Genomic DNA, 26,063 nt, shown 5'->3' with positions numbered 1-26,063 from the left:
AAAGGCAAAAAACCCAACGTAAAAATGGGAAAAAGATTTGAATAGATATTTCTCCAAGATATACAAATGGCCAAGAAGCACATGAAAAGATGCTCACCATCATTAGTCATTAGGGAAACACACATCTAAACCACAATGAGATACCACTTCACACCCACTAGGATGGTCATTTTTTAAAAAAGCAAACAAACAGAAAATAAGTGTTGGTGAGGATGTGGAAAAACTGGAACCCTTGTACATTGCTGGTGGGAACATAAAATGGTACAGCGGCTGTGGAAAACAGTTTAGCGGTTCCTCAAAAAGTTATACATAGAATTACCATATGAGCCAGCAATCCCACTCCTAGGTATATACCCAAGAATACTGAAGGCAGGCACTCAAACAGATAACCGTACATGTGTGTTCACAGCAGCACTATTCGCAATAGGCAAAAGGTAGAAACAACCCAAACGTCCAGTCCATCAACAAACGAAGGGGTAAACAACATGTGGTCTATCCATACAGTGAAACACTTTTTAGCCATTAAAGGAATGGAGTCCTGATATGTGCTACAACATGGATGAACCTTGACACAAAAGACCATATCGTCTATGATTCTATTTATATGAAATGTCCAGCATTGGCAAACCACAGAGACAGAAAGCAGATCAGCGGTTGCCTGGGGCTGCAAGGGAGGAATGGGGAGTGACTGCTTAATGGGTACAAGGCTTTCTTTTTGGTGATGAAAATATCTTGGAGCTAGATAGAGGCAGTGGTTGCACAACATTGGGAATGCACTAAATGCCACTGAATTAACCATTAAAATGGTTAATGGTTAACTTCATGTTATGGGGATTTTACCCCAATCTTTAAAAATGGGAGAAAAATGGATATCAGGGGGCTTCTTGGGCCCTGCTGAGCAGAATCTCCGGGGGGGGGGGTGTAAACAAACGCAAACATATACAAATATGTAGCTCCCCAGGTTAATCCACATGCATCTAGGATTGAAAAGCCCAAGGTTAGGATGCTGTATATAATACACACATTAATATATATTAAATTAATATAAAACTGAGAGCATTTCTGTGGCTAAAACCTCAGAGTTTTACCCAATGCTACACTCATCATGGGTGAAGAGTATGACATGCTACCCCCCTCTCTCTCTGAAAAAAATCTATGCATTTTCAAATAACAGAAGATGTATAACATTCAGAAAAATGAAGGTAATGACAAAAGCCTGGTTATAAGGTACTCAAGAGCAACATAACCAGGACAATGCATAGGTTCAAAACCATGCCCCCAGAATTGATGGGAGGACCCATAGTTCAGTCCACAAAGATGAGCACCAAACAAAATGGAGTGGTGTCCTCAATATCAACAGCCCATGGTGTGCTCGTTACAACACTGAATAAGGGCAAACGTTAACAGACTCTGATGGGAACCAATAAGGACCAAAGGTGAAGGTGAAACTGAAGCTGCGGACTAGGCCACTCAACGAAAGAAAGAATGATGGAACTCTGAGCTGGCTAACAAGCTGTGGTTAGAGATGTCATCGGCCAGGAAGGACCCAGTCACTTGACTGCTGATGGCCACATTCAGTCTGTGATTCCTGTGGGAACCTGAGGAGCAAGATCCACCTCGAAATAGAAGGCATGCCTGTGGCTTCAAGCCTCTGACGCTCCAATTCTGTTCACTGTAGATAGCTCCTGTAGGTATTTCAGAAATCTGGCTTTATTAATACCGATCGGAGATAGTGAGACATTGTCTTATTACACAATTCCACTGGGGTGGAGGTCATCACCACAAGGGACTACTGTACCTAGTATTCGTTTGCTCCTTTAGAAACAAACTGCACTACTCGCCACTTTCTCCAGCACGTTCTTTTCCTCGCTCCTTGAGAGTTCTGAGTTTGATCCTATCTTTCCAGTGAGTATAAGACCTAATTATCAAAAGAACAATGGCCTAAAGGTCACACTTCTGTCTCACCTTTACTTTCATAGGAGGAAAAAAGAACTTAACCTCAGTTTCTTCAAAACCCATTAATTAATACAAGAATGATAACTTTAATGTAGGGCTGCCTTTTTGGCGAGGTAAAAACCCCAACCACTCCTTACACCTCGCAGCTCTGCAAATGTTACCAGCCAATGGCTTCGCAAAAAAATTGCAGGAACTTAAATGCCTCTGGTACCATTATGCCATTGGTTTGCTTCATGGAAAATTTCCCAATTTTCGTTTATTTTAGTAGTTTGGAATATGCCAAGGCACCTTCTTTAACTCCAGGTAGAGAGGGAAAGCAATGGAATTCCAGTGAGACGTTAAGAAAGACCACAGGAGAAGAGGAAAGACACAGTCGATGAAGAGCTGACCGTCAATACTGCAGAGCGCCTGTGGAATCGAAGCTGTCACTGAACAGCCATGAGTGTGGAGAGTGTTCCACAAATGAATCCTGCAGCTCAGGAAGGTGAAGGACCAGCTTAGCTCCTGCTCCCACCCCACCACCTGGTTGGGATTAATCCCCATGGTTTTATATCTCTGAAAATGATAAAAGTAGCATTCGTCCCCACAGTGACATGCTAGGGTGTTATTTTCACAGGTGCAAAAAAGGGATTATATCCACTCCATCCAATGAAATAGTGGCTACTAACCACCCAGAAACAGATGGAAAGAAAGTGACAGGTTTCTCTACTTTACATGGCAAGATAAAAATTAGCCCATCTGAAGGAAGTGCAGACTTTGGATTCCAAATATTTATTGAACTGGCACTAGATTGAGAACTGAAATGCTGACTCAGGACAAACAAGTATTTTATCCGTTACATGTTTATATAAAACCTTACAGTGATCCATATTTTTAAAGGAGCTGGGTGATAAAAGGCATAAGAAAAAGAATCTTTTCTATTAATAATTTTAAAGGCAGAATAAGTACGTGACCCCTCATTTAAAAATTGTAAGTAAGTATGTCTAAAGCCCCAAGATAGAGCTGAATGTTGGGAGTTCCTCAAACAGAAGCTATTGGTTCTGGTCACCATGGTGGCACTTAAAATGAAAATGCTACTCTGTCCTTCTGCCCCAAGTACAAGTGAACGCAAGAAGCTATTCTTGGTAATCCTTGACATTTTTGTCAATATGCCATCTGCATGGTGACATTTTGGAGGTTTATGATATTGGAGGGGGGAGGGTTTCATTTCCAGTGTCTTGACTTTTAATACTGAGATTGATGAGATGACGGTCTTGGGTTAGCCTGGGCCAGATCAATCACGGAACGATCTAGCTGAGATGCCTTCTGAAGCAGTTTCTCTCTGGCAAACAAAATGGCATCACAGCGCTTCTGAAGAACAGTCACAACGTGAACAAGCTCTGCAGAGCTGGCCACTGGGGCGTGGAGCCTTATCATCTGAGATCCCCAATCCTCAACCATTAGAAAGCAACTACCCACCACATTTCTTAAGTAATAATAAAAAAAACTAAGTTTCTAAACACAAGAATTTGTAACACTATATGGGTATTCCAAAAGCAAATATAAATCTTCTCCAAAGACATGCTGAGTACACAGCTCTGAATGCTAAAATAACAAGATGAAATACGTCCACTGCACAGCATTTCCTGTCCCACAGAATTCCTCACAGCCCCCCCTGAGCAAAGCTGAGGAACAGTACAGGAAAAAGGCCCAGCTCCTTTGTGCTGATCCACACATTACAGCCATACTCCCTATTCTAGCAGCACCCTGCATTCCCCAAGCCAGCAAGGATTCTGAGGGAGGGCCTCAGAAACAGCAGTGGATGAGACAGGCGACTACAACACAGGGTCTTGATCCTTAAGAGATCATGTCTAGGGCCAGCCCTGGTGGCCTAGTGGTTAAGTTCAGCACACTCTGCTTCGGTGGCCTGGGTTTGGTTCCCAGGCATGGACCTACACCACTCATCTATCAGTGGCCATGCTGCGACAGTGGCTCGTGCACAAAACAGAGGAAGACTGACAACAGATGTTAGTTCAGGGCGAATCTTCCTCAGCAAAAAAAAAAAAAGAAAGAAAGAAAGAAACCATGTCTAGGACTGAGAGAAACCATCTCTCAGTCTGAGCCACCATCACCTGGCCCTGAGGACAGCCACCATCTCCCACCTAGTCTTCTTGCTTCAGCTCCCACCCTCCTAGTCCCCCACCAGCAGTCAGAAAGACTCCAATAAAATGGGAAGTCTCCCCAGTAGAATGGCTTCCCGACCTGCTCAGAGTCACAACCAGAGTTCCTGCAATGGCCCACAAGGCCCTTCAGGAGCCGCCTCACCCAGCCACCCTCTTTCACCACTTGTGCCTCAGCACCTACACCTCCTTCTCCCTGAAAGCCTGTCCCCAGACACCTCAGGCTTCCTCCTCCCCTCCTGCAGACATCGCTTAAAGGCCCCTATAACAGCAAGGCCTCCCCTGACACCCTACACAAACTAGCTACACTGCCCAGTCACCCGACCCTGGAATTTTCTCCCCATAACGAGTACTGACGCGGTGGGTTATTGCCATCTGCCACCACTGTACTGTAAGCCCCATGGGGACGAGGACTGTCTGAGAATGGTTCATCGGTGTACCCCAGAGCAGGTTCCCAGCCTCAGCACTGTTGACAAATGGGCCAGATCATTCCTTGTGGTGAGGCCGCCTGTGTGTCGTAGGATGGTGAGCAGCATCCCTGGTTTCCACCCACTAGATGCCAGTACCAACCCCTCCCCACAAGCTATGACAACCAAAAATGCCTCCAGACATTGCCAACGTCCCCTGAGGTGCAAAACCACCCCTAGCTGCGAACTCTGGTTTTAATGGAATTAGTGAACCTAAGGGTAGGAACATCTTTTAATGGAATTAGTGAACCTAAGGGTAGGAACATCTTTTAATGGAATTAGTGAACCTAAGGGTAGGAACATCTTTGTCAGCTTTGGGCACACGCTGCCAGGGAAGTAGCTGAGTTAACTGTTGAAGTGACTGGTACCAGTTTTCACTGTCTCTCTCCAACCCCGTTTCACTCACTTTCCCATCTCCCACCGCTAGCATGTCAGCCCAAAAGACTGAGGACTTTCCAGAGGCGGCAGTATGGACATGCGCTCTGAGAGTTTCCTTCCAAAGCCGAAACAGCACGGTGATCTGGGTAAACTTAATTTCATCCTCAAAGTTAAGTTCCTCTGTGCAGTTAAATGTACATCCAAAAGCTGTTAATGTACATATGAAAACTGTCTCATAGACATTGTATAATGATACTGAGAAGATGTAGCTGAAGATCTTGACCTTGAATTAACTTCTCCCATTCTTAATATCTGTCCAATATTGCATCCAATATTACTTATGGAACAAGGTCTAATCATATGATGTGAATTTTTTAAAAGTCTCTAACATCACTGAACGATACAAATACCAACTTCCAGAACAAGATGCCATCCATACCTGGAAATAATAATTATGCATATCTCGGGTAGTTTCAGGTATTGTATCCAAGCTAATACAACAATAATGGAAGTAAAGGATGTGAAAGCTTTGGTTGTGTTAACATGGTACACAAGCATGACATCGATCACAAGTTGGCAAACTAGGGCCTGCAGGCCAAACCCGCCGGCCTCCTGTCCCTGTAAACGGGTGTTGTTGGAACACAGCCAGGCCCATCCACATTTAGGGATTGTCTCTGGCTACTTTGGAGCTACAATAGCAGAGTGCAACAGTTGCAACAGAGACCCTATGGCCTGCAAAGCCTAAAATATTTACAGCCTAGCCCTTTACCAAAAAAGTTTGATGGCTCTGCTCTAATCTGTTGACTCTCTTTAGTAACATTTCCTTTCCAGCAACTTCACTTACCCAGACACAAAACGAAGAGAACGCAAAGAACAGCTCCAAACAGAGAGGGAAAAATAGTGACCATGAACTCTGAGCGCTCTGAGGCAGAAGAAAAAAGGCGCTCAAGAATCACAAAGCTGAACAACTATCTAACATGACCACAAGAACAATTAAAATGTGAGTGTCTACTGCGCACTAGATGTTGACCTAAGTGCCCCCATCTTCTGGAAGAGGAATCTCAGGCTGGAAGAGCCCAAATACTGCCTTAGGGCACACTTCAAGCTGCAGAGCCAGCAGGCAGACTCAAGCCCAGCATGTCTAAAATCAGGCCCAACCACACGTGGGCGGTCCCTGTGCTTAGTGGTACATTCCAGGACATACCGACGCCTACGTTCACGTGTACAGACCCTAACCATCAGAAAATGTTACATTTTAATATATCTAGGAAGAAACAAAAAGCATGGAATACAATTTTAAGAGGTTCTCCCAAAACTGTGAAAAATAAAAATGCTCATATTTAAAGGCCCAAGTATCAACTGGTCCTTTATCCACAAACTTCATTTTACTCCAAACACTGCCACATAAGCAGATATCATGCCAACTTTTGTAAACCAAACAGTAGTACTAGTGAGTCACCTTATAAGATAAATTCCTCTGAATGACAAAGGTAGTTGTCTTCGTGAAAACCAACCATATACATACATGTAATTTTTTTTTTACTTTTTTTTTTCCTCTGAGGAAGATTTACCCTGGGCTAACACCTACTGTCAATCCTCTGCTTTTTTTGCTTGAGGAAGATTGGCCCTGAGCTAACATCTGTGCCCATCTTCCTCTATTTTGTATGTTGGTTGCCACCACAGCATGGCCACCGACAAGTGGTGCAGGTCCATGTCCAGGATCCAAACCTGCGAACCTAGGCCACCAAAGTGGAGTACGCCAAACTTAACCACTACACCACGGGACTGGCCCCAAACTAACCATATTTTTAATCACATAATGATTACAAGGTTGTTACATGGTGGTATTCTCCCCTTACAGTGGGCAAAACTCCTGGGCAATGTTAATCTGTGGCTTCTTGGTAAGTGTCCCTGGCGACTATACGGACATTTTGAGAAGCCCAGAGCCTTCTGCACGGTTAGAGGCTGCCAAGTCTAATCTACAGAGCCCGGTCTGTCCAACTACCAAGGCAAGGCAACCGCCTGAATTTAAAAACAGGTGCACTTTAAAAGATTTTCTTTAAACAACTTTATTGAGGTATAATCTGCATACCATAAGACCCTCCCTTTTTATGTGTACAATTCAATAATTTTTAGTAAATTTGAGTTGTGCAACACAAAGCCCAGTTTTAGAACATTTCCATCACCCCAATAACATCCCTGGTGCCCACCAGCAGTCGCTCCCCTTTCCTGCCTCCAGACCCAGACGACCACAAATCCACTTTCTATCTCTATGAATTTGCCTTTTCTGGACATTGTGTATCAATCGAATCATACAACATGGTGTCTTTTGCATGTGCTTCTTTCACTGAGTATCCTGTCCCTGAGGTTCATCCATTGCTTCTCTTTTCATGTGAAACCCATCCAGTACTTGGGGATCATATCTGGTACTGCACACCACAGTTTATTTTATTTACTTTTTTTTTGAGGAAGATTAGCCCTGAGCTAACATCTGCTGCCAATCCTCCTCTTTTTGCTGAGGAAGACTGGCCCTGAGCTAACATCCGTGCCCATCTTTCTCTACTTTATATGTGGGATGCCTGCCACAGCATGGCTTGATAAGCAGCACACACCACAGTTTAATGCTGGGTTGAGTGTGAGGCTGGGGAAGAGTTAGAAAAAGCATAGAAGGTTCTCCACGAATCATTCTTCAATGGATGCTGTATGACGTACCCAGGCTATAGTGATTGCAAACACACAAGCAAGCACGCATTCCTTCACGCAATAATCCTGACAACGTGTGTGGCAGGCACTGCTGGGAGTGTCTGCCCTTTTCAAACCAAGCCCCTTCTGGGCTTCGAGAAGTCTGTAATCCTGCTGAAAACATATGCAAGCTTACATGTGCTTGTCTGGGTTTCCAAATGCAGATTCCCTACCTTGAACAGCTTTCCCGGGGTCCAGGATTCCACAATGCTTTAGAATCCCTGCCCTCGACCACAAGACCTCAGAGCATGTCTAATAAGTCCATCAAATGCACAAAGGAGAAATGAATACCCACAAAGAGAGATGTAGGAAAAACTTACAAAAATTAGGTTTGAACCATACAACTTTCAGCAATTCAATAGCTCTAAAAACCACCAGAACCAAAAAAAGACATTACTGGAAAAACAGGTGAAATCTGAATAGCGTCTGGAGTCTGGTTAATAGTAATGTATTAAGGTTGGCTTCTTAGTTTTGACAAATATACTATAGCGATATAAGATGTCAACAATGAGGGAAACTGTCCTATCTTTGCAACTATTCTGTAATTCTAAAACATTCCCAAATAGAAGTGTATTCAGTCAACCAACCAACCAACCAACCATTGGGTTGCACTCACCCTATGCCTGGAACTATCTCCTAAGGCAAACATGAAAAAAAACACTACAGAGAAAATAACTACACACAAGCAGCAGTATAATTACAGTACTTACATATGCATAAATATCAGGGGGCAATCTAAATGGTCAAAACCAGGAATATTTAACTTTTTATTTCGAAATAATTACAGATTCACAGAAAGTCACCAAAAAAATGTACAGGGAGGTTCCATGTCCCCAATGTCACATCTTGCATAACGATTGTGCAACCCCAAACCAGGTAACTGACAGTGGAACAATCCACAGGGCTTATTCAGAGGTCACATGCATTCACGCATGTGAGTAGTTTCTGTAACCACAATCAAGATACAGAAAGAGTCCACCACGGCATGCCTGTAGCACTGTGCCGCACTTTTATAGCCACATCCACCCCTGCCTCCCATCCCTAAGCCTTGGCAACCACTAATCTGTTCTCCATCTCTATAGTATTATTACTTTAAGAACGCTATATAAATGGAATCATATCAATTGCCTTTTGTGCACTGCGTTGGCTGGAACTGCACAGTGGTTCGGGGTTTGACCACCTCTCAGCTTCCTCTGAAGGGGAACAGGCTAATAATGGCTCTCCCTGTGACACTGGTCCCAAGGGGTCTTTTCTGCGTTTCCAGGTCTGTGAAGGAGGGTGGGGAGGGGGAGAGAGCAGCTGGGTTTCTTCTTTCCTTCTGCACACTCTGAGCAGGCACGTATGCGCACACACACGATTCCCTTAACCGGCCTTGAACACTGAAGTTCATAAAGTACAGATGGGGTGGGGGGGACTCGTTCACCTGGGAGCACAAAAGAATGAACGCCTCAGACCCGAATACTCCCAGGAACTAAAACTTCCTGTACCATTAAACCTTCGCTTTTTAACTGTGCATTTTTTTTCAGCTTTATCGAGATACAATTGACATATAACATTGTGTGAGTTTAAGGTGTACAACATGTTGATTTGATAGGCTTATATACTGCAATAGGATTTCACCATAGCGTTAGCTAACACCTCCATCACATCACATAACTACCATTTCTTTTTTGTGGTGAGAACATTTAAGATCTACTCTCTCAGCAATTTGAACATATGATACAGAACTGTTAACTAGAATCACAACGCTGTGCATTAGATCCCAAGAATTAAATGTGTATTTTTAATGAAAATCTTTCTAGAAGTGGTTATTTCCCTGTCTTCTTATATAAAGTAGCCAATTTGCATGTTATTTAAATGATCTAACTTCCTTTGGCTGTCTTTTGACACATACAACATTCTTTTTTGAGGAAGAAGAGAAGTTTCTACTGAGCGGTTCCTTGACTATGATTAGGTTCTGTATTGTCCTAAGATGAGGGGTCAGCAAACTTTTTCCGTAAAGGGCCAGACAGTAAATATTTTTAACTTTGTAGGCCACATGGTCCCTGTCTAGCGATTCAACTCTGTCCTTGTTGTAGCTCGAAAGCAACCACAGACAATAAACGCACAAGCATGGCTATGCTCCAATAAAACTTTATCTATGGACACTGAAACTTGAATTTCACAAAATACTACTCTTTTTATTCTTTTTCAACCATTTAAAAGTGGAAAACCCAGGGCCGGCCCCATGGCCGAGTGGTTAAGTTCACGCGCTCCACTTTGGTGGCCCAGGGTTTCACCAGTTCGGATCCTGGGCACGGACATGGCACCACTCCTCAGGCCACGCTGAGGCGGCGTCCCATGTAGCACAACCAGAGGACCTACAATTAGAATATACAAGTATGTACTGGGACTGTGGGGAGAAGAAGAAGGGGAAAAGAAAAAAAGATTTGCAACAGTTGTTAGCTCAGGTACCAATCTTTAAAAAAAAAAACAAAGTGAAAAACCCATTGATATCTTGCAGGCTGTACAAAAACAGGTGGTGGGCTGGATTCAGCCTGTGGGCTGTTGTGTGCCAACCCCCGCCCTAAGATGTCCCACGGCCAGCCATCACATTTGGGAAATAGTTTACACTTAATAAACATTGGTTCATCGACTCACTAAAGACAAGTACTGTCGTTCTTCTTGTTCATGTAAGAAAATGTAGCCACGAAGAAATTCAAGGACTTGCCTGGTGGCATGGCACAGGCGGGAGGAGCTGACCTGGACCCTCAGCATCCTCTGACTTCAAGGCTGACTTACCCACTGGCAGCATGTTGGTAACCACTCCATCACCAGCTTATTACTTTATATAGGTTCCTTTTGTTTCCCCAGTTGTATTTTCATCTCCTTGAAGAAAAGGGCTAGGTGATGTTAATTACTCATTATCCTCCATCGCACCTAGCACAGACGTAGCATCTAGATTATTAAAAAGCCTTACCACATATTAATTTTTTGACTTCCTGTCCCTAATTTTAGAAAGAAGCGTGAAATATTTTATACTTCTCTCTTTCTCAAAGTAACAAACTAAAAAGCTAAATTAAGTAACAAAATAAAAGCTAAAATCTCTTTCCTTTGATCCTCAATTTATTTTTCTTAAAGAGTGCCAGCGGCTCCCGTGGGCAAAGTTCACACAGCTGCCCTCAGTTAGGATCACGTGATGGAATGTCCCCTGTATTAAACCAAAAGCAGAACCACAAAACCAGATCCCCACAACACAGATGAACCTCAAAAACGGTAGGCTAGGTGAAAGAAGCCCAACACAAAAGGCCACAATTTGTATGATTCCATTTTTATGAAATGTCCAGAACCAGCAAATCCATAGAGACAGAAAGTAGACTGGCGGTTGCCAGGGGCTGAGGGAGGAGGAAATGGGGAGTGACGCTTAATGGGTACAGGGTTTCCTTTTGGGGTGAAGAAAATGTTTTGGAACTAGACAGAGGAGGTGGTTTCAAAGAAAAAACAACCAAGCTGTTCTTTGGTTGCCATGATGCCAAGCAATTTTTACTAAGTGTTTTGCTGCTTTAGCTGCATCGACCAGTTGATCAGTCACAGGCAGTACATTCGACTTCATAAATGAGTACACCAGGCTTCAGAAGCGCCTACCGTCAGGACAGCATCACCCCCTCTTTAAAAACTTTAATTTTCTCTTAGAAGTAGGCCAGTGTACATGAGAGGCATTTCCAGACAGAAGAAGGAGAATGGAGGGGAGGGTGCGAATATGGGCACTCAGACCATCCCCAAACTGGTCTCAATGCCAGGCCCCATCCTGGAGATCAGAGCCCGGCAGGCCAGCTGGGTATGACCTCTGCCTCATCCCTGACCTGCCAGGCAAAGTCTGCCAGTCGCCCTGGGCCAGGAAGCCTGAAACGCCCCCACTCCAAACCTTCACAGGCTTCACCCAAGAAGCCTACCTGTCCCAATGTAACTGACCCTTCCAAAAATTAATGGAGACCCAGGAAAAATGGGCGAGAGAACATTTTCAAAAAAGACGGGATGAGCAATTCCCAAGCAGTATGCAATAAAACAGCTACTGGTTACAATCCTGAAGTTCCAAATGCGCAGTGAGAGAACTGAAAATATCCACGTAAGATCAACATCATTAGACTGTATGGAGTTGTGAGATCTTCACTAAAAACAGGAAGGTACTCAAGCTCAAGTTAGGCAACAGAAATCTGCCAGAGAAATTTACACACAGGGGAGAGAGGTAGCGGGTCGGAGAGAGGGGTGGTGGAGGAGGAGGAGGAGGAGGAAGAGGGGGAAGAGTTTCTTAAATTCATGTCTATAATACCACCCTATTCTCCTATGTTGAATTTCTTCATTCGATTCTTTGAAAAGTTAATATATTCACATGGTTCAAAAAGCAAAAGGGATAAAAAGACATATTGCCCATCCCTGGCCCCGTCTTCACAGTCCCCGCCATCATCTCCCCCAAACAGGTACACAAATTCCTTACAAACAACGTCGAATACAGACACTTAGTCCTCCCTTTCAAGGCATGCACACCGGGCCCGTTCTCCACCTGCACGTGCCGTGGACTTCCTGGTCTCTGTCGTCCAGACCAGCAGCTTTCCAACCTCACCGCCATACAATGCGGTGTTCCTCATGCGACAATTCCAAGCTGCCTTGCTGCTGGGGCTGCTGGTGTGCGGGACATGAGCTCCACATATGGCCGCCTTGCTCATGAACCCTCGCCATAGCCCACACTGGCTCCAGTTTATATGAGAGGAAACTGAAGCTCGAAGAGGTTACAAGCAGGCACAGCAAACTAAATGACAGCCAGAACCTTAATGCAGGTCTGTCCAGCTGATCCACAGGACAAGGGCACGTTCTCCTCCTTCAAAAAGAGAAAATCACCATCTTTGCCCAATTTGCAGAGACAAATTAATAAATGCAAAAAGTCTCTCAATTTTAAGATTTCCATCTCCGACTTTGTTCACCATCACCACCTCCTATAACACTTTTCCGCTAGTCCTGGCACAAAATGGTTGTGACTCTTGGCTACACACTGCAACCTCCAGGGGAGCTTAAAACATGGGGCTACCTGGCCCACGTGCAGAGGGCGCCGGGATTCCTGAAGCTCCCTGCCCAGTTTGACTGTGTCCAGCTCCAGCGGAGAAGCCCGCTCCTGGTTATCAAGGAGCCAAAACAAGCAGCTAGCAGACGAGAACGGACAACGGCTGATCGCGGCCAGCCTAAGACCTGGTTTTTTCCATCAAGCACACGAGGTCATGTTTATATTGACACTGTAAACATATGAATGGTCATTTTTCTCTGAGTAAAACAGTTGGGAATTGACATAATGGAATTAAAGACATAGCTATTTCCCATATTCTGCAAGGAATACCTGGACATGGAGGGCACTTCAGGGTGGCTTCCAAAATGTGGTCTAGCCACACAATGGAATAGTATTTGGCAATGAAAAGGAATGAAGCCCTGATCCATGCTGTGACAGAGATAAACCTCGAAAACATTACGCTGAGTGAGGTAAGCCAAGGCCACAGATTGCATGATTGCATTTAGATGAAATGTCCAGAATGGGCAAATCTAGAGACAGAGAACAGATCAGTGGGTGCCAGGAGCTGAGGGAGATAGGGAGTTACTGCTAATGCATACAGGGTTTTGTTTTGGGGCAACGAAAATGTTCCGGAATTAGAATGTGGTGATGGTTGAACAACCTTGAGAATATACTAAAAACCACTAAATTGTGTACTTTAAAACAGGACATTTTATGGTATGTGAATTATATCTCAATTTTTTAAAGGGGGATAATTTTCAGGGCAAATCCAGTAGACCCATACACTCAGAGGGCACCCCCGCACTGGACACAAGCACAGTCCACAGGACAGGCCTCCAAGCAGCAAAAAGAGTTCATGTCCAGCAGCAGCTATGTGGTGTCCTGACCGGACTCCACGTGGCCTGGAAATGTCGTACTCACCTTGGCAGTGACCTATCTGGTAGCACCAAGGCTGGCACATAGGAGCCACTAGGAAGACCTCTTGCCTGGCTCGATGGCCCACCCACTGAACTGCAGGGCTCGTCACCTAGGGGTTGACCCAGCCACCTCCCTTTCTCCTTCCCTCTCTCCCTTAGCCCCTTGAGCTTTAAGGAAATAAAGAGAGGCCCCTCCAGATGGAAAACACTGGAGATTCCACAGGTCCATAAGCAGCCTTTCAAGATGCCCTTGCCCTGTCTTTCTAGAGCTTATGAGCAAAGGCAGAGGCAATCAATCCTCTCACGGCTCCCTCATCCACAGAAGGGATGGGATGTCTCAGGGCACCTTAGGCAGCCTAATAGTAGCCGCCCCCTATACACAAACACACACACACACGCACACACGCTCAGAAGGCCAGGCCAGCTCTCTAGGTTGCTGCAGAACACTGACATGTAAAAGATTCATTTTCTTCTGTTCCACTGTGTGTATGTATACACTTGACATTCAGTAACTACCTATCAATTGAGAATATTCTAAAAATTGAAGAATATACTCATACTAAAATACATCCCCAAAGTTTCATATACTGGTATTACTATTTGTATGGTGTAGTAAACTCAGAGATTTTTATATAAATATGTTTAACATCCCTTCTTCACGGAAACACAGAAGTCAGACCTATGTGGTCTTACCCTCTGTTATGTACCAGCTCAGTAACCGTCAATCTACTTGAAACAAATTCAGCTCCTAAACATGAATCATTGTAACCAGGTAGATGGAAGTAGTTCAGAGTTCTCAACCAGGCCATGTTGTCCCCCAGCAGATATTTGGCAATGTCTGAAGACATTTAATTGGCATGACTTGGGGGGGGGGGGGTGCTGCCAGCATCTAGTGGGTAGAGACTAGGGATGCTGCTAAATATCCTACGCTACATGGGCCAGCCCCACAACAAAGAACTACCCAGCCTTAAATATCAATAGTGCCAGGGCTGAGAAACCCTGATCTAAAGACACTGGCCCAGTTTAGATACCTTTTAGGACACTGGCCCTCAGCAACAGAGCATGCTGAGTGACTCAACATGCTTCCGCACATAACCAAGTCACTGAACACAATCAAAAACAACAGCAGCAAAAACAACAAAGGCTTCTGAGCAGGGTTAACAGAAGGCCTTCAGGTTGGCCCCTGGTGCGTCTCAGCTCCTCCTAAGGTTATCAGCAAGAGTCCTTTGACCTCCCTCCTGATTTCACCTGCCTTAATTCAAGCATTAGCTAAATCCTGTGCACTTCTTGTTTCCATTACAATTTCTCTGACATAATCCCTGCCTTTTCTAGTCCTAGTGCCCCAGATCTCTCTAGCTCAGGCCAGTTACCATCTGTGAAAACCTCCAATAGTTCCCATTGGAAACTTTTCCCATATTAACCTCATATTTGGCTAGCTTATCAGATGACTTGGTGCCTAATGTGAGTGAGACTCCAGACTAAGTCCACAAGAAACGAGGATTCTTAGCGATATTATGAGGAGCCAGACAGAAAATGGACATAAAATGCTTAGTATAGCACCCCCTAAGCACACAACAAACATCAGCTATTGTGGTTGTTATCAAAGAAACCAAGCTGACCAGATGCTTCCATTCTCACTGGGAAAATAACACATGAGGTGTGTTAGTTTCCAACTATTGCTGTAACAAACTACCACAAATCAAGTGGCTTGAAACAATACAAATTTATTATCTCACAGTTCTGGAGGTCAGAAGTCCAAAATCAGTCACATTCATCTAAAATCAAGGTATCAGCAGGGCTGTGTTCCATCTGCAGACTCTAACAAAAAATCCACTTCCCTGGCTCTTCCAGCTTTTAGCGACTGCCTGCATTCCTTGGCTCATGACCACATGACTCCAATATCTGCTTCTGCTGTCACATCTCCTTCTCAGACTCTGACCCTCCTGCTTCCCTCTTGAAAGGACCCTTGTGATCACATTGGGCCCACGCAGATAATCCAGGATAATCACTTTATCTCAAGATTCTTAACTTAATCCCACCTACAAATGTCATTTGCCATGAAAGGTAACTTATTAACAGGCTTCAGTGACTAGGACATTGACATCTTTGGGAGGCCATTATTCTACGGGGGGGGGGGGGGGAGGAGGTGTTAAATATCAAACAACAATGAAGGCAAGATAAAAATAAGTGGTGGGGGTTGGGGCCAGCCCGGTGGTGTGGTTAAGTTCATGAGCTCTGCTTCAGCGGCCCAGGATTTGCGGGCTCAGATCCCTGGCCCAGACCTACACACCACTCATTAGGTCATGCTGTGGTGGCATCCCACATACAAAATAGAAGAAGATTGGCAATAGGTGTTAGCTCAGAGCAAATCTTCCTGACCGAAAGAAAACCAAAACAAACCAAAACTTAAAAAAAAAATATAACTGGCGGGTACAACACAGTGCAAGGGGCACACAGTTACCTGGCCAAGGGAGGGTCAAATACAGGTAGTAGACCTGGGCTCAACTCTGGAGTCGGACAGACACTGCCCCTCGTAGGCTATGAGAAGTGAGGTTCCTAAGTCACCCTCCCTTGGCCTCAGTTTCATCACCTATCCACCTACAGCTTGTGCAGCCATTGTGGACCTTCAGACCCAAGGGATCCCAGCGGGGAGAAACCGGGAGGCAGGAACAGCATGGCGAGGCCTAAGGGAGAAGATCACAAGCGCAGCGGAAGCCCCACAGAGGCAGGGACCTGTCTGCTGGTGCCCACGACTGGAGTCCCAAACCCTGGAAGAGTGCCTGAAACTGAGTGGCTGTGCTACAGTTACTGAATGAATGAATGAACAGAGGCAGGATGCTTAAAACTGAGTAGCGACTGGGCAGTTGGGTGGCATGCTGGGAAGAGCACCAGGCTGGGGTCAGAAGACTCAGCTCAAGTCCCTGTCCTTCCAACTGCTGGCAAGACACCCCTTGGCTGTGGCCCTCCAATGCAAAACGAGGAGTTAGCACAAGACGGTCCTAGCTCTTCCAAACCCAAAGCTGTAGGATTCTAAGCTATTCGTGGTCTTGCCCGAGTCTTCCCTCCCTCACCCAAAGACTCTGGGTCAGTCACAGTGACTCTGTGATTCTGACCCTTATTGATTCTAAACACACCCAGCACTTCCTCAGCTCCAGCACTTTTCTCAGTCCCCCTTTTCTTCCCCAGCACTGAGAAAGCACGAGAAACCCTCAACCTAGGAGATCCACGGACGAGAACCTCCAGACTCAAGTGAGCCTGCCCTCCTTTTCTCAGAAGCCACCACCACCTGCTGACGGCGCCTTGGCACCATTACTGTCTTCACTTTGTGTCTGTCTCCCATCTCCGAGACAAACCTAGTCTCTATCTACCGTCCCAGCACACAGGAGGGCAAGCATCTCTGTAACTATTTATTCATTTTACTGGATTTCAATAGGGGTAACTGAACCCAGTAGAATTTAACTCTGCTGTTATTCCATCAGATTCATTTTACTGAATTTATTGGAAAGGCAGCCAACATTAGTAAAAAGGACCTGGGCTAGAAGAGGCTCACCAAGTGACCTTTAATATGTCACTTGACCCAAGGGTTTCTGAAGTAGAACCTACCAGAGAAGGTGAAACACATTATTTATACTCCCAAAATCAGAGCAAAAGGGAAGAAAAGGAAACGTAGAGATTTCCAAACATCCGGGAGCTATTTTTGGAAATGAATGACTTTTCCATTCACTTAAAAATAAAAAGGGAAGGAAAGAAAAAGAAAGATATTAGACCAAGAATAGACCACGAAGTTGTTCATAATCTAAATGGAAGAAAATTCTTCCAGGAGCCCATCCCTTAGGGCCTGAAAAGTAAGACACTCCCCCATGTTCATACAAACACTATCTACAATCTTAAACAATGAAAAATGGAGGAATAATTACTTGTTTATTGGAAAGTTTATATAATCCCAAAATACACTCTGTGGGGTAAATATAATATACCTCCTATTAATTAATACTAAATAAAAGTTCCAAGACGATAGCAACAATGTCATCCGGCTCTGTTATGTGTGGCTCCAACTTGGCAAATTCCAGAACCATGGATTGTTTCTCCATAAAGCAATAGCCTGTTCAAAAGACTTTTAACATGCCACAGAATTCCTCCATGTGGCGCAGGTCAAACCCCAGCTCGTGAACAAATGGGTCCCTAAAAGCTTATGTCATGATATATCTGGGCCTTCTGCCAACATCACGATCATTTACACTCTGCTTTGATCTCAAATGTGGTATGGTCCACCATTCTTGAGCTGCTCAAGGTTGGCATTTCCAGTACTGTACAATCCCAACTGAGCTGGGAAACAGAACATGAAGTTTCCACCACTCAGTCCATCTATAGGATAATATCAACACAACCCCAGGAAGCACACACGTACACACCTGCGGAAGGCACTGAATTTTTCCAAAGGAGGCAAAAATGTTCTTCCCATATTTTCCGCCTAAATGCTAAATACCTTTTCATAAAGTGGTCATTGAACTCTGAGTTAATATATGTAGAATACACACGTACCACTAATGTAAACCACACAGGACTCACCCACGGAAACCAGCCAGAGAAATGGCGAACTAATTTTATATTTCTTAACAAAGTTTTTGGGTAAGGCTCCCAGAAAACTAACTACAAAAATTATGTGCACACCACTAATCTGCAGAGATAGTGAATTTAAACCTAAGGTGGGTTCATAATCAAACTAAAAAAATTCTATTTTGAAAATAGATTTTTACACATCTGTAGCCACATCTGTAAAGATGTTTCCTTAGGCTTGCAACCTCTTTGTTGTAACTTGAAAAAGAAAGAACAGCAACATAATTCACCAACACGCCCTGAGCTGGTAATATTGAATGTTGTTAAACACAACACTGAATGAAATTACTATAAAACTCCAGAAGAGACTGTTCATAACCCTTGGCTACTTTGCTTACAGCAGCATATTTTATGCTATTACAGTTTTTACTAAATTATATATAAAATGATGTTTTCAGTAAGCAACAAATGTCACCTAACCTACCATGTTCATTTATTCCTCCATAACTTCATTTTCTTTAAAAACCTCTTTATTGATTTGCCTCTCTGCTGTCAGTTCCCTATTTGGAAACTGTTTGGGGAAAGTCTTCATTTCTTGAACACCATTTTCTGGTTGTGTGAATCAAACATGACTCCAAAAGAGTTTTAACTGTCAGATGCACGCGGAGAAAATGCTGTGCTCCGACACACAGTTTTCTCCATACAGTAAAAAGCAATTACAACTTTAAAGGATAACTGGTCCCCTATAAAAATCAGCAGGGTTCTGTTTTGAAAGAGTAAGAAGAATGACTATTACACCATTTACACCATTCGGGTAGAGTCCACTTAAATGTTTGTGGCTTGCTTAACATTCCATACATATTTCGGGCAAGGTATTATGGGAGCTGAAGTGCAAGCTGTCCCCTGCTGAATTTTCACTCACTATAAAAACAATATCTCATAAAAGTATACATGTGTTTTTACTTTACAAAAAATGCAAAATATCCACTTTTGTTCACTCGATCAACACCTTTAGCATTAGAATCAGGGCTTTTTAAAAATCTATAACATAAGTGATGTCTGAAAAGGGTGAAAATGTCATTCAGTAACAGAAACAGATTTGTGGAAAGAGGAACATAGGAAATGTGTATGAAATACACACATTTGTATGAAATATACAGAAAGATTGATTCTACAAGCTGACTTCTGGAGGGTCTGCTCACCTATGTCCTGGGTGGTATCGTTAAAGCAGAAATTCTTACGTTTATATTTCTCATCATGAATCTCCACGCCAGTGTAACCACAACGGTTTTATATTACCCTCATAAAACGAGCCTTAGCCTTTTCTAAGCAAAATGGTATTTTTAACTGGTTCATTTTCCAGTTGTTTGGGTCTTTAACAGATATACAGCATAAAAGGGCACCACATACCAAGCAGTTCTACCAATTCTAGAACCATTCAAGGCTTGATCATACAGCTATGGCTCAAGCTTTTGGTTAAAGTTATAATATGATCTCACCTGATTTTTTATATAACTAAGCATCTTCGTAAGCCACACAACTGTGCTAAGATTTATCTAAGTTTCTGAGTCCACAAGTTTGCACTGTTCAGAGAGAATGTTAGGGCACCAAGATCCTTTTGCTTTGTTTTGTTTTTCCCTATCTGAACCCAGAGAAATCTTCAAACAATACTTCAGCAGCTTCCCTCCCCAAAAGTTTATTTTCAAAGGCCAGGGCCATGCAGCACTGCTTTCCTGTGCAGGTAGGAGGAAGCAGGCGCAATGTCACCACACTGGGCCTTTTCAAGTCCTCAAATCGCTGGGAAGCCTGCACTATTTCCTTTCTGGCACTCAGGCCCAGCGTGGAGAGAAGTTGCTCAGGATAGGACAAGATATCAGATAACCACTGCAAACACTTGGTTTCAACAGAATTCCCAATTCCACAAAAGAATGCATCTCTCCAAAAGCAGCTGAACCATTGAAACCAGTAGACAACTGAGCAAAAAGTTAAGGAAAAGCCTCATTGCATTAACCTAATTACATGCAATCTGGTAGTGCTTTCAGAAGAATCCGCTTTTAGTCCATAAGATTTATTTCCATGAATAATAAGAACTCAGTGTCCTATTCCCATCTTGCACAAAAATGAAACCTAAAATTCAACTCTTGTTTTTCGTTTATTCCGAAAGCATATGGGTCTAATCATACTCCATTCTGGCCGCAGTACACAAGGCTCTTTCAAACAAAATTTTAACTCAATATTTAAGGCGCTAAAGAGCACAGTTTGAGAACAGGCTCTCCCAGCTCCAAAAGAATTGGGAATCCCTGAAGTGTCCCGTCTGGCATCACTCTTTGGATGGAAACTAGGCTGAGCCCGCCAGGCAAGAACCCACACTGCGAAGCTGGGGCGCACGTTTCTGCTCCAAGATGACAGCTCATCTGGCCACCGCGGGGCCGGGGGCGGTGGGACGTAGAGGCCTGGCAGGGATGGGCGAGGCCGAGGCGGAAAAAGGAAAAGAGGGCCATCCGTCAGCCCCGGGAGAGGAAATTCCAGGCGCCCAACTCCCAGGCGCCGGTCAGTGGGTGACGTGAGGGAATCAAGTCCGAGCGTCCGCCCCGCGGCAAGGGCTGGAGGAGACCGGGGCTCTGCACGCCGGGGGCTCGAGGCCGGGAGAGGGGGCGCCTCGATCCTCGGCCAGGGCCCCGGGGGTGGGGGCGCCCGGGTCCTCGCCCGCGCCCCGCGGACTCACGATCTTCGCCCAGAGCCAGAGGCCTCCGAGTCCTTGATCCTCTCCCCGGGCTAGAAGGATGCGGCGCCCCGATCCTGGCCCGGGCCCGCGCCCTCCGCCGGCGCCCTTACCGGTCGCGGGGGTCGATCCACGACGTCTGGCGCGTGTTGTGGTCGATGTAGAAGACACGGCCGTCGTAGTCGCGCGCCTCCTCCCAGCCGGCGGGTAGCGGCAGCTCGGCGCTCTCCCGGGCCCGGGCCGGCGGCGGCGCGGGGGGCGCGGGGACCACGGGGGCCGCGGTGGGGGGCGCGGGTGGCGGCGGCGGCTCCCGTGCGGGCTGCGCAGGCGGCGGCGGCTCCCGCGGGACCTCTCGCGGCTGTCCCCGCCGCCGCCGCCGGCCGCCGCTCAGCCACGGCATGACGGCGCGGGCCCCGCCGCCGCCCGGCCGCCCCGCGCGTGCCGCCTCCTCCGCCAGCACTACGGCCCGGCGCCCGGGGCGCGAGGGCGGCCGCGGGGAGCCGCCCGCCGCGCCCGGTGCATCCTCCGCCCGGCGCCCGCGCACCGGCGCCCGCCCGCCTGGCCCTGCACGCCGCCGCTTGCGCCGCCTGCCCGCTGCCCCTGGGTCGCTCGGGTCGCCGCTGCGCGCGGAGTCACAGCCCCAGAGCCGCCGCCGCAGCCACTACCGGCGGCCCCTCGGTTCCCGCGGTGCGCCCGGCCATCTTCGTTCCTCGGTGCGGCCCCCGGGAGGGGCGGGGCGCGCAGGCCCCGCCCCCGATGCGCCGGCCCCGCCCCCTAGGCTGCCCCTCCCCGCTCGCTGCAACTCCTTCCCTCTCCCTCCGTGGCCCGCCTTCTCCCCCCGCTGCCCGTCTCCAGTCGTCCTCAGGGCTTGGCCACCCCCTGCACCCACCCCTGCTGGCCGCTTCTCCTCCTCCTCCTCCCCAGCCGGCTGCTCCTTTTCCCACCCCCGCTCCTCCTCCTCCCTCCCCTCCTGCTCCGCGTGCTCCTCCCTTCTCCCTCCCGCTCCACCACCTCCTCAGGCCTCGTCGGGAAACCGCACGGGGGCCAGGATGGGCGCCGCCGCGTCCGTCCGCCCCCGGGCCACCGCGGAGAGGAAGGAGGGCCGGGAGGAGGGCGCCCCACCCGGGCTATAGGCGCGACCTGCCTGGGGCTGACTCCTGGAGCCCAAACAATTCCCGGGGGAGAGGGCGGTCACCTCACTTCACCCGCTCCCGGGCCTTGGATGGCTGGGGTCTTCCCTTCTGCCCACTTGGACTTGGCGGGAGGCTGCGCCCTTGGTCTCTTGAATGCCCAAGATGGTCCGCAAATGTGGGTAAAGCCCCGAGGGGAAGCCAAGGGGGCTCAGTAGCTGGAGGAGTTACCAGAGGCCGGTTGTCCAGTGAAGCAGAGAGGACGCACCTGGGAGCCACTTAGCGTTCCTGCCAGGAGAGCCCCAGAAGAGCTGATCCGGAGTCCTCCCTCTGGACCAGGCCCCCTGACCTCCCCTGAGCACTTCCATCTTCCATTCTGGAGGATGGGATAGTTTGAGCAGAGACCCAAGTAGGCCACTGCTGGAGAGGAAGCCAGGTCAACTCCTGAAACATGAAACCTCGATGTCAATTTGTGTCCGACTCACATCTCATAGTTGGGGAATCTGAAGTCCAAAGCTGAGACTCTCTCTTGCTCCAGATCCCTGGCCGCAAACCTTGATGCCAGGAAACGCAGGAAAGTTATCAGGGAAGTTTTAAAACACTTACAGTGATACAAACATATCTAGAAAAAACTCGAACAGTGATCCAAATCTAGGGATCCGCAGAGGGCAAGAGACTAGAGGAAAACTTCCCGAAATGCTCACAGTAATTTACATTCCTTCAGTGGGATGATTTTTTTAAAATTATTTACCTTCCAAGTTGTTTGTAAAATGGTGATGTTGCTTTTATAAGGGGAAAAGTTGTTTAAAAAAAAGAATGTGGGGACCAGCCTGGTGGTGTAGTGGTTAAGTTCCCAGGCTCCACTTAGGCAGCTCAGGGTTTGTGGGTTCAGATCCCAGGGCAGACCTACACACCATTTGTCAAGCCATGCTGTGGAGGCAACCCACATGCAAAATAGAGGAAGACTAGCACAGATGTTAGCTCAGGGACAATCTTCCTCACCAAAAAAAAAAAAGAAAGAAAGAAATAGAGAATGGGAAGGCATTGAGACTGCTGATTGGGACATACCCAAGCAAGGCCTCCTCTCCTTCTACCACAACACAGAAACTTCCTTGCTCCCCAAGTGTCTGCCCCCACCTGAATGTTATATGCTGGAAATTCCACCACTGGAGTCCTTTTAGTTTAACATGGATGGTTATTAGATATCCAAGGGAAAGTGGTGGAAGAATATCAAAAAAGCAAATATTGTGATCTTGCACGTTCCGGGGAAAGCCCAGTGCTGAGTATCCGGGCTCTATCTTCCCATCTTCCCTTCTGATTGGCATGACTTATTGCCAAGGGGGCTGCCACTGCCTTTTCCCTCTTCCTGCCCACCCTGCAGTCACCTTCCCACCCAACATGGCCAGGCTGAAGCGGCATTCCCGCCCTCCCAGGCATCCTATCATTTCAGAATTTCACAAATCTGGGAGCTATCACTGGAAATGACCCTGAATGAGGCTGGAGTATATTGGAATGAAGCCGACCTCTTCAGAGAGAGGTGGAATGAGGTGGAATGAGAGGGAGAACATCCATCCACACACATCAAAGGACTGGTAGAGGGAAAGGTGAGATGAAAAGTATCAGATAAACAGAAGTGGTGGCGGAAGCTACATCCAATTAGGAGCTAAGAGGCAAGCGTTGACACGCCTTTCGGGCCTTTTGCTGAGGATAGAGAAATCTTATGTACTCGTTCAGACTGGCGGCAGATGTGTGCTGCAGACCTACTATATGCAGGCCTTGTGCTGAGTGTTGGGATGCTGCAGAGAACAGGATAGAGTCTGTGCACTCCCACCCCCCAAGTTGGGGACAAAGAAAGAAATAGGCACTTAGGACTGTGACTTGTCTACAAATGAAGCCAGGGCGCCAACCTCAAATTAGGGACTCAAGGGAAGCCTTGTGAGACCAAAAGGAAGACATCTTGAATGAAGAAACTGAAGCTCAGGTTGTCGGATTCCCGGGTTCTGAGCTCTTGCTCCTTGGCACGCTGAGCTGCTGTCAGCAAATCCTTGTCAATTTGCATAGCAGATGCAGCACCCCATCCAGATCTCCTTGGCTGGGGCACCCACCCTTCTCAGAGGATTACCCTTGGCTGACGGGTGTCTGAGAAGTTTCGCCCTCCCTCCAGGGACTGATTCTGTAGTATGACAGCTCAGCCGTCTTGCCTAGGTGTGACAAACTCTAGTGCCCCTCATATTCCGAGCTCCTCATGGGCTGCCATGGCTTTGCTAGCTCCTGCCCTGCCCTGCCCTGCCCCAGTCAGCACGCCCCCAATCAGTCACTTCCATGGGGGACCCCCCCACCTCAGGCACTGCTTCCTGGGAGCCTGACCTAACACAGTCTGCTGTGCTTGCTCTCCTTCAAGCCCTTAGTAGGTGTGAATCATTTGATCATCATAACAACATCTACAGGCATTCCTAATTTCATTTGCACATTAATAGAGGAGAATTCAGAAGGAGTGTTACAGGTCATACCAGTGAAGACGGACTGCAGACCCTCACTGGAAAAGCTTTATCCGCGTGCCCACCCATGGCCCCTGGACCTCACTGACTCAGATAAGCGAAGCAGGCCCATTACATTTGTCTACCCAAAATGAGCCAACTAAAGGAAAAGGCCAGAACTTGGGTGCCCAGGGCCTGTTTATGGCACCATTAGTACTTTTTTTTTTTTGAGGAAGATTATCTTTTTTTTATTTTTTTTTTGAGGAAGATTAGCCCTGAGCTGACATCTGCTGCCAATCCTCCTCTTTTTGCTGAGGAAGACTGGCCCTGAGCTAACATCGGTACCCATCTTCCTCTACTTTATATGTGGGATGCCTGCCACAGCATGGCTTGACAAGCGGTGCCATGTCCGCACCTGGGATCCGAACCGACGAACCCCGGGCCATGCGAACTTAACCTTGCGTGCCACCGGCCGGCCCCTGCCATTAGTCCTTTTTGACTTTGATGTTTGTCCCAGGCCGCTGCTGATTGCCTCTGGAGACCTGTGCAGGGAGTTAGGGTGGAAGAGAAGTCGGGAGTGGGGAGAAGGGACTCTTGACTCCCCAGCTTTGCCATAAATTGGGAAGTCTTGTGTGAGTGTGTTAATTGTTAGGGAGAATAAGGACTGTCTTTCTTACAGTCAAGCGGGGCTTTCCACGTTGGACTAAAAAACACGTGCGCACACAAAACCCTGTAGGGAAGGGAGTCTTTAGTCTTAGCTGAATGCACAATTATGCATTCTTTGTCGCCTCCATATTAAAGCCGCAGCCTTGCCAACAACAAAAAGTACAGACATCGGAGTGACCTCTCCTCCCACCAAGATTTCTGATGGAAAAACAGCTCAGGAAAAATCCACTTAGGTCCTCCGTAATCCAGATGCAAATACTTGTTCTCATCCTCTCAGACCCTCTGGGAAATTCTCTTTCCTAAACTGTTAAAATGCACTCAAGTATAGCTTGCAGAGTATTTTCTTTAAAATGCTTGTTAAGGAGTAAATCCAACACGCTCCTTGCATGCCAGACAAGCAAGCACAGAGCTTCGAGACTTTTTACTCTCTTCGATTCTGCCTTCTCTCCCCACCCCTCTTCCCAAAGGATAACCCTTATTTTAAAAAGGAAGGCACAAAATTGCATCTATACACATTCAACACTTGAGAAGCTTCTAGAAAAGGGAGCACTGTGAAGGCTGCAATCATCATGTCTAAAATGAGAGAAATAAATACTGCCAAAGAAGTCTTGCTTACTTGTATAAACAATCCAGTGTTCTAGGAAGTGACACATTGGGTAATTCTACACAGTGTGCTAAGAGGAAAACGGAAATGGGCCAGATCGGGTCTGAAGAAGAAATGGCTCATTGTTTGGCATTCTTTAAATGCTGGAATAATTACTCAATTATGGGTGCTTCCCATATATGTAAATAATGCAAATCCACAAGCTATGGAGGAGATTAGATGCAGCTCTTGCTAATTCCTGTCTTGCTGGTTT

At 46.5% G+C, this 26,063-nt stretch overlaps 1 protein-coding gene across 2 annotated transcripts in view; it reads right to left on the bottom strand.

Moving 5' to 3' along the window:
• The window catches only part of WWC3 (WWC family member 3), a 118,193-nt gene extending 96,627 nt beyond the window's left edge, over positions 1–21,566 (bottom strand). The window contains exon 1 of one of the 2 annotated variants that reach the window (XM_044768154.2): positions 21,047–21,566. In XM_044768154.2, the coding sequence (XP_044624089.2) occupies positions 21,047–21,333 (287 nt within the window). In that variant the 5' untranslated portion in view covers positions 21,334–21,566. The remainder of the gene's footprint in view (positions 1–21,046) is intronic. The other variant, XM_070502176.1, reaches the window with a different exon arrangement.
• Positions 21,567–26,063: the final 4,497 nt, after the last annotated feature.

Source organism: Equus asinus, chromosome X (assembly GCF_041296235.1).
Source record: "Equus asinus isolate D_3611 breed Donkey chromosome X, EquAss-T2T_v2, whole genome shotgun sequence".
NCBI lineage: Eukaryota > Metazoa > Chordata > Mammalia > Perissodactyla > Equidae > Equus > Equus asinus.
Note: the sequence above shows the minus strand (reverse complement) of the source record. Positions and strands in the feature narration are given on the sequence as shown.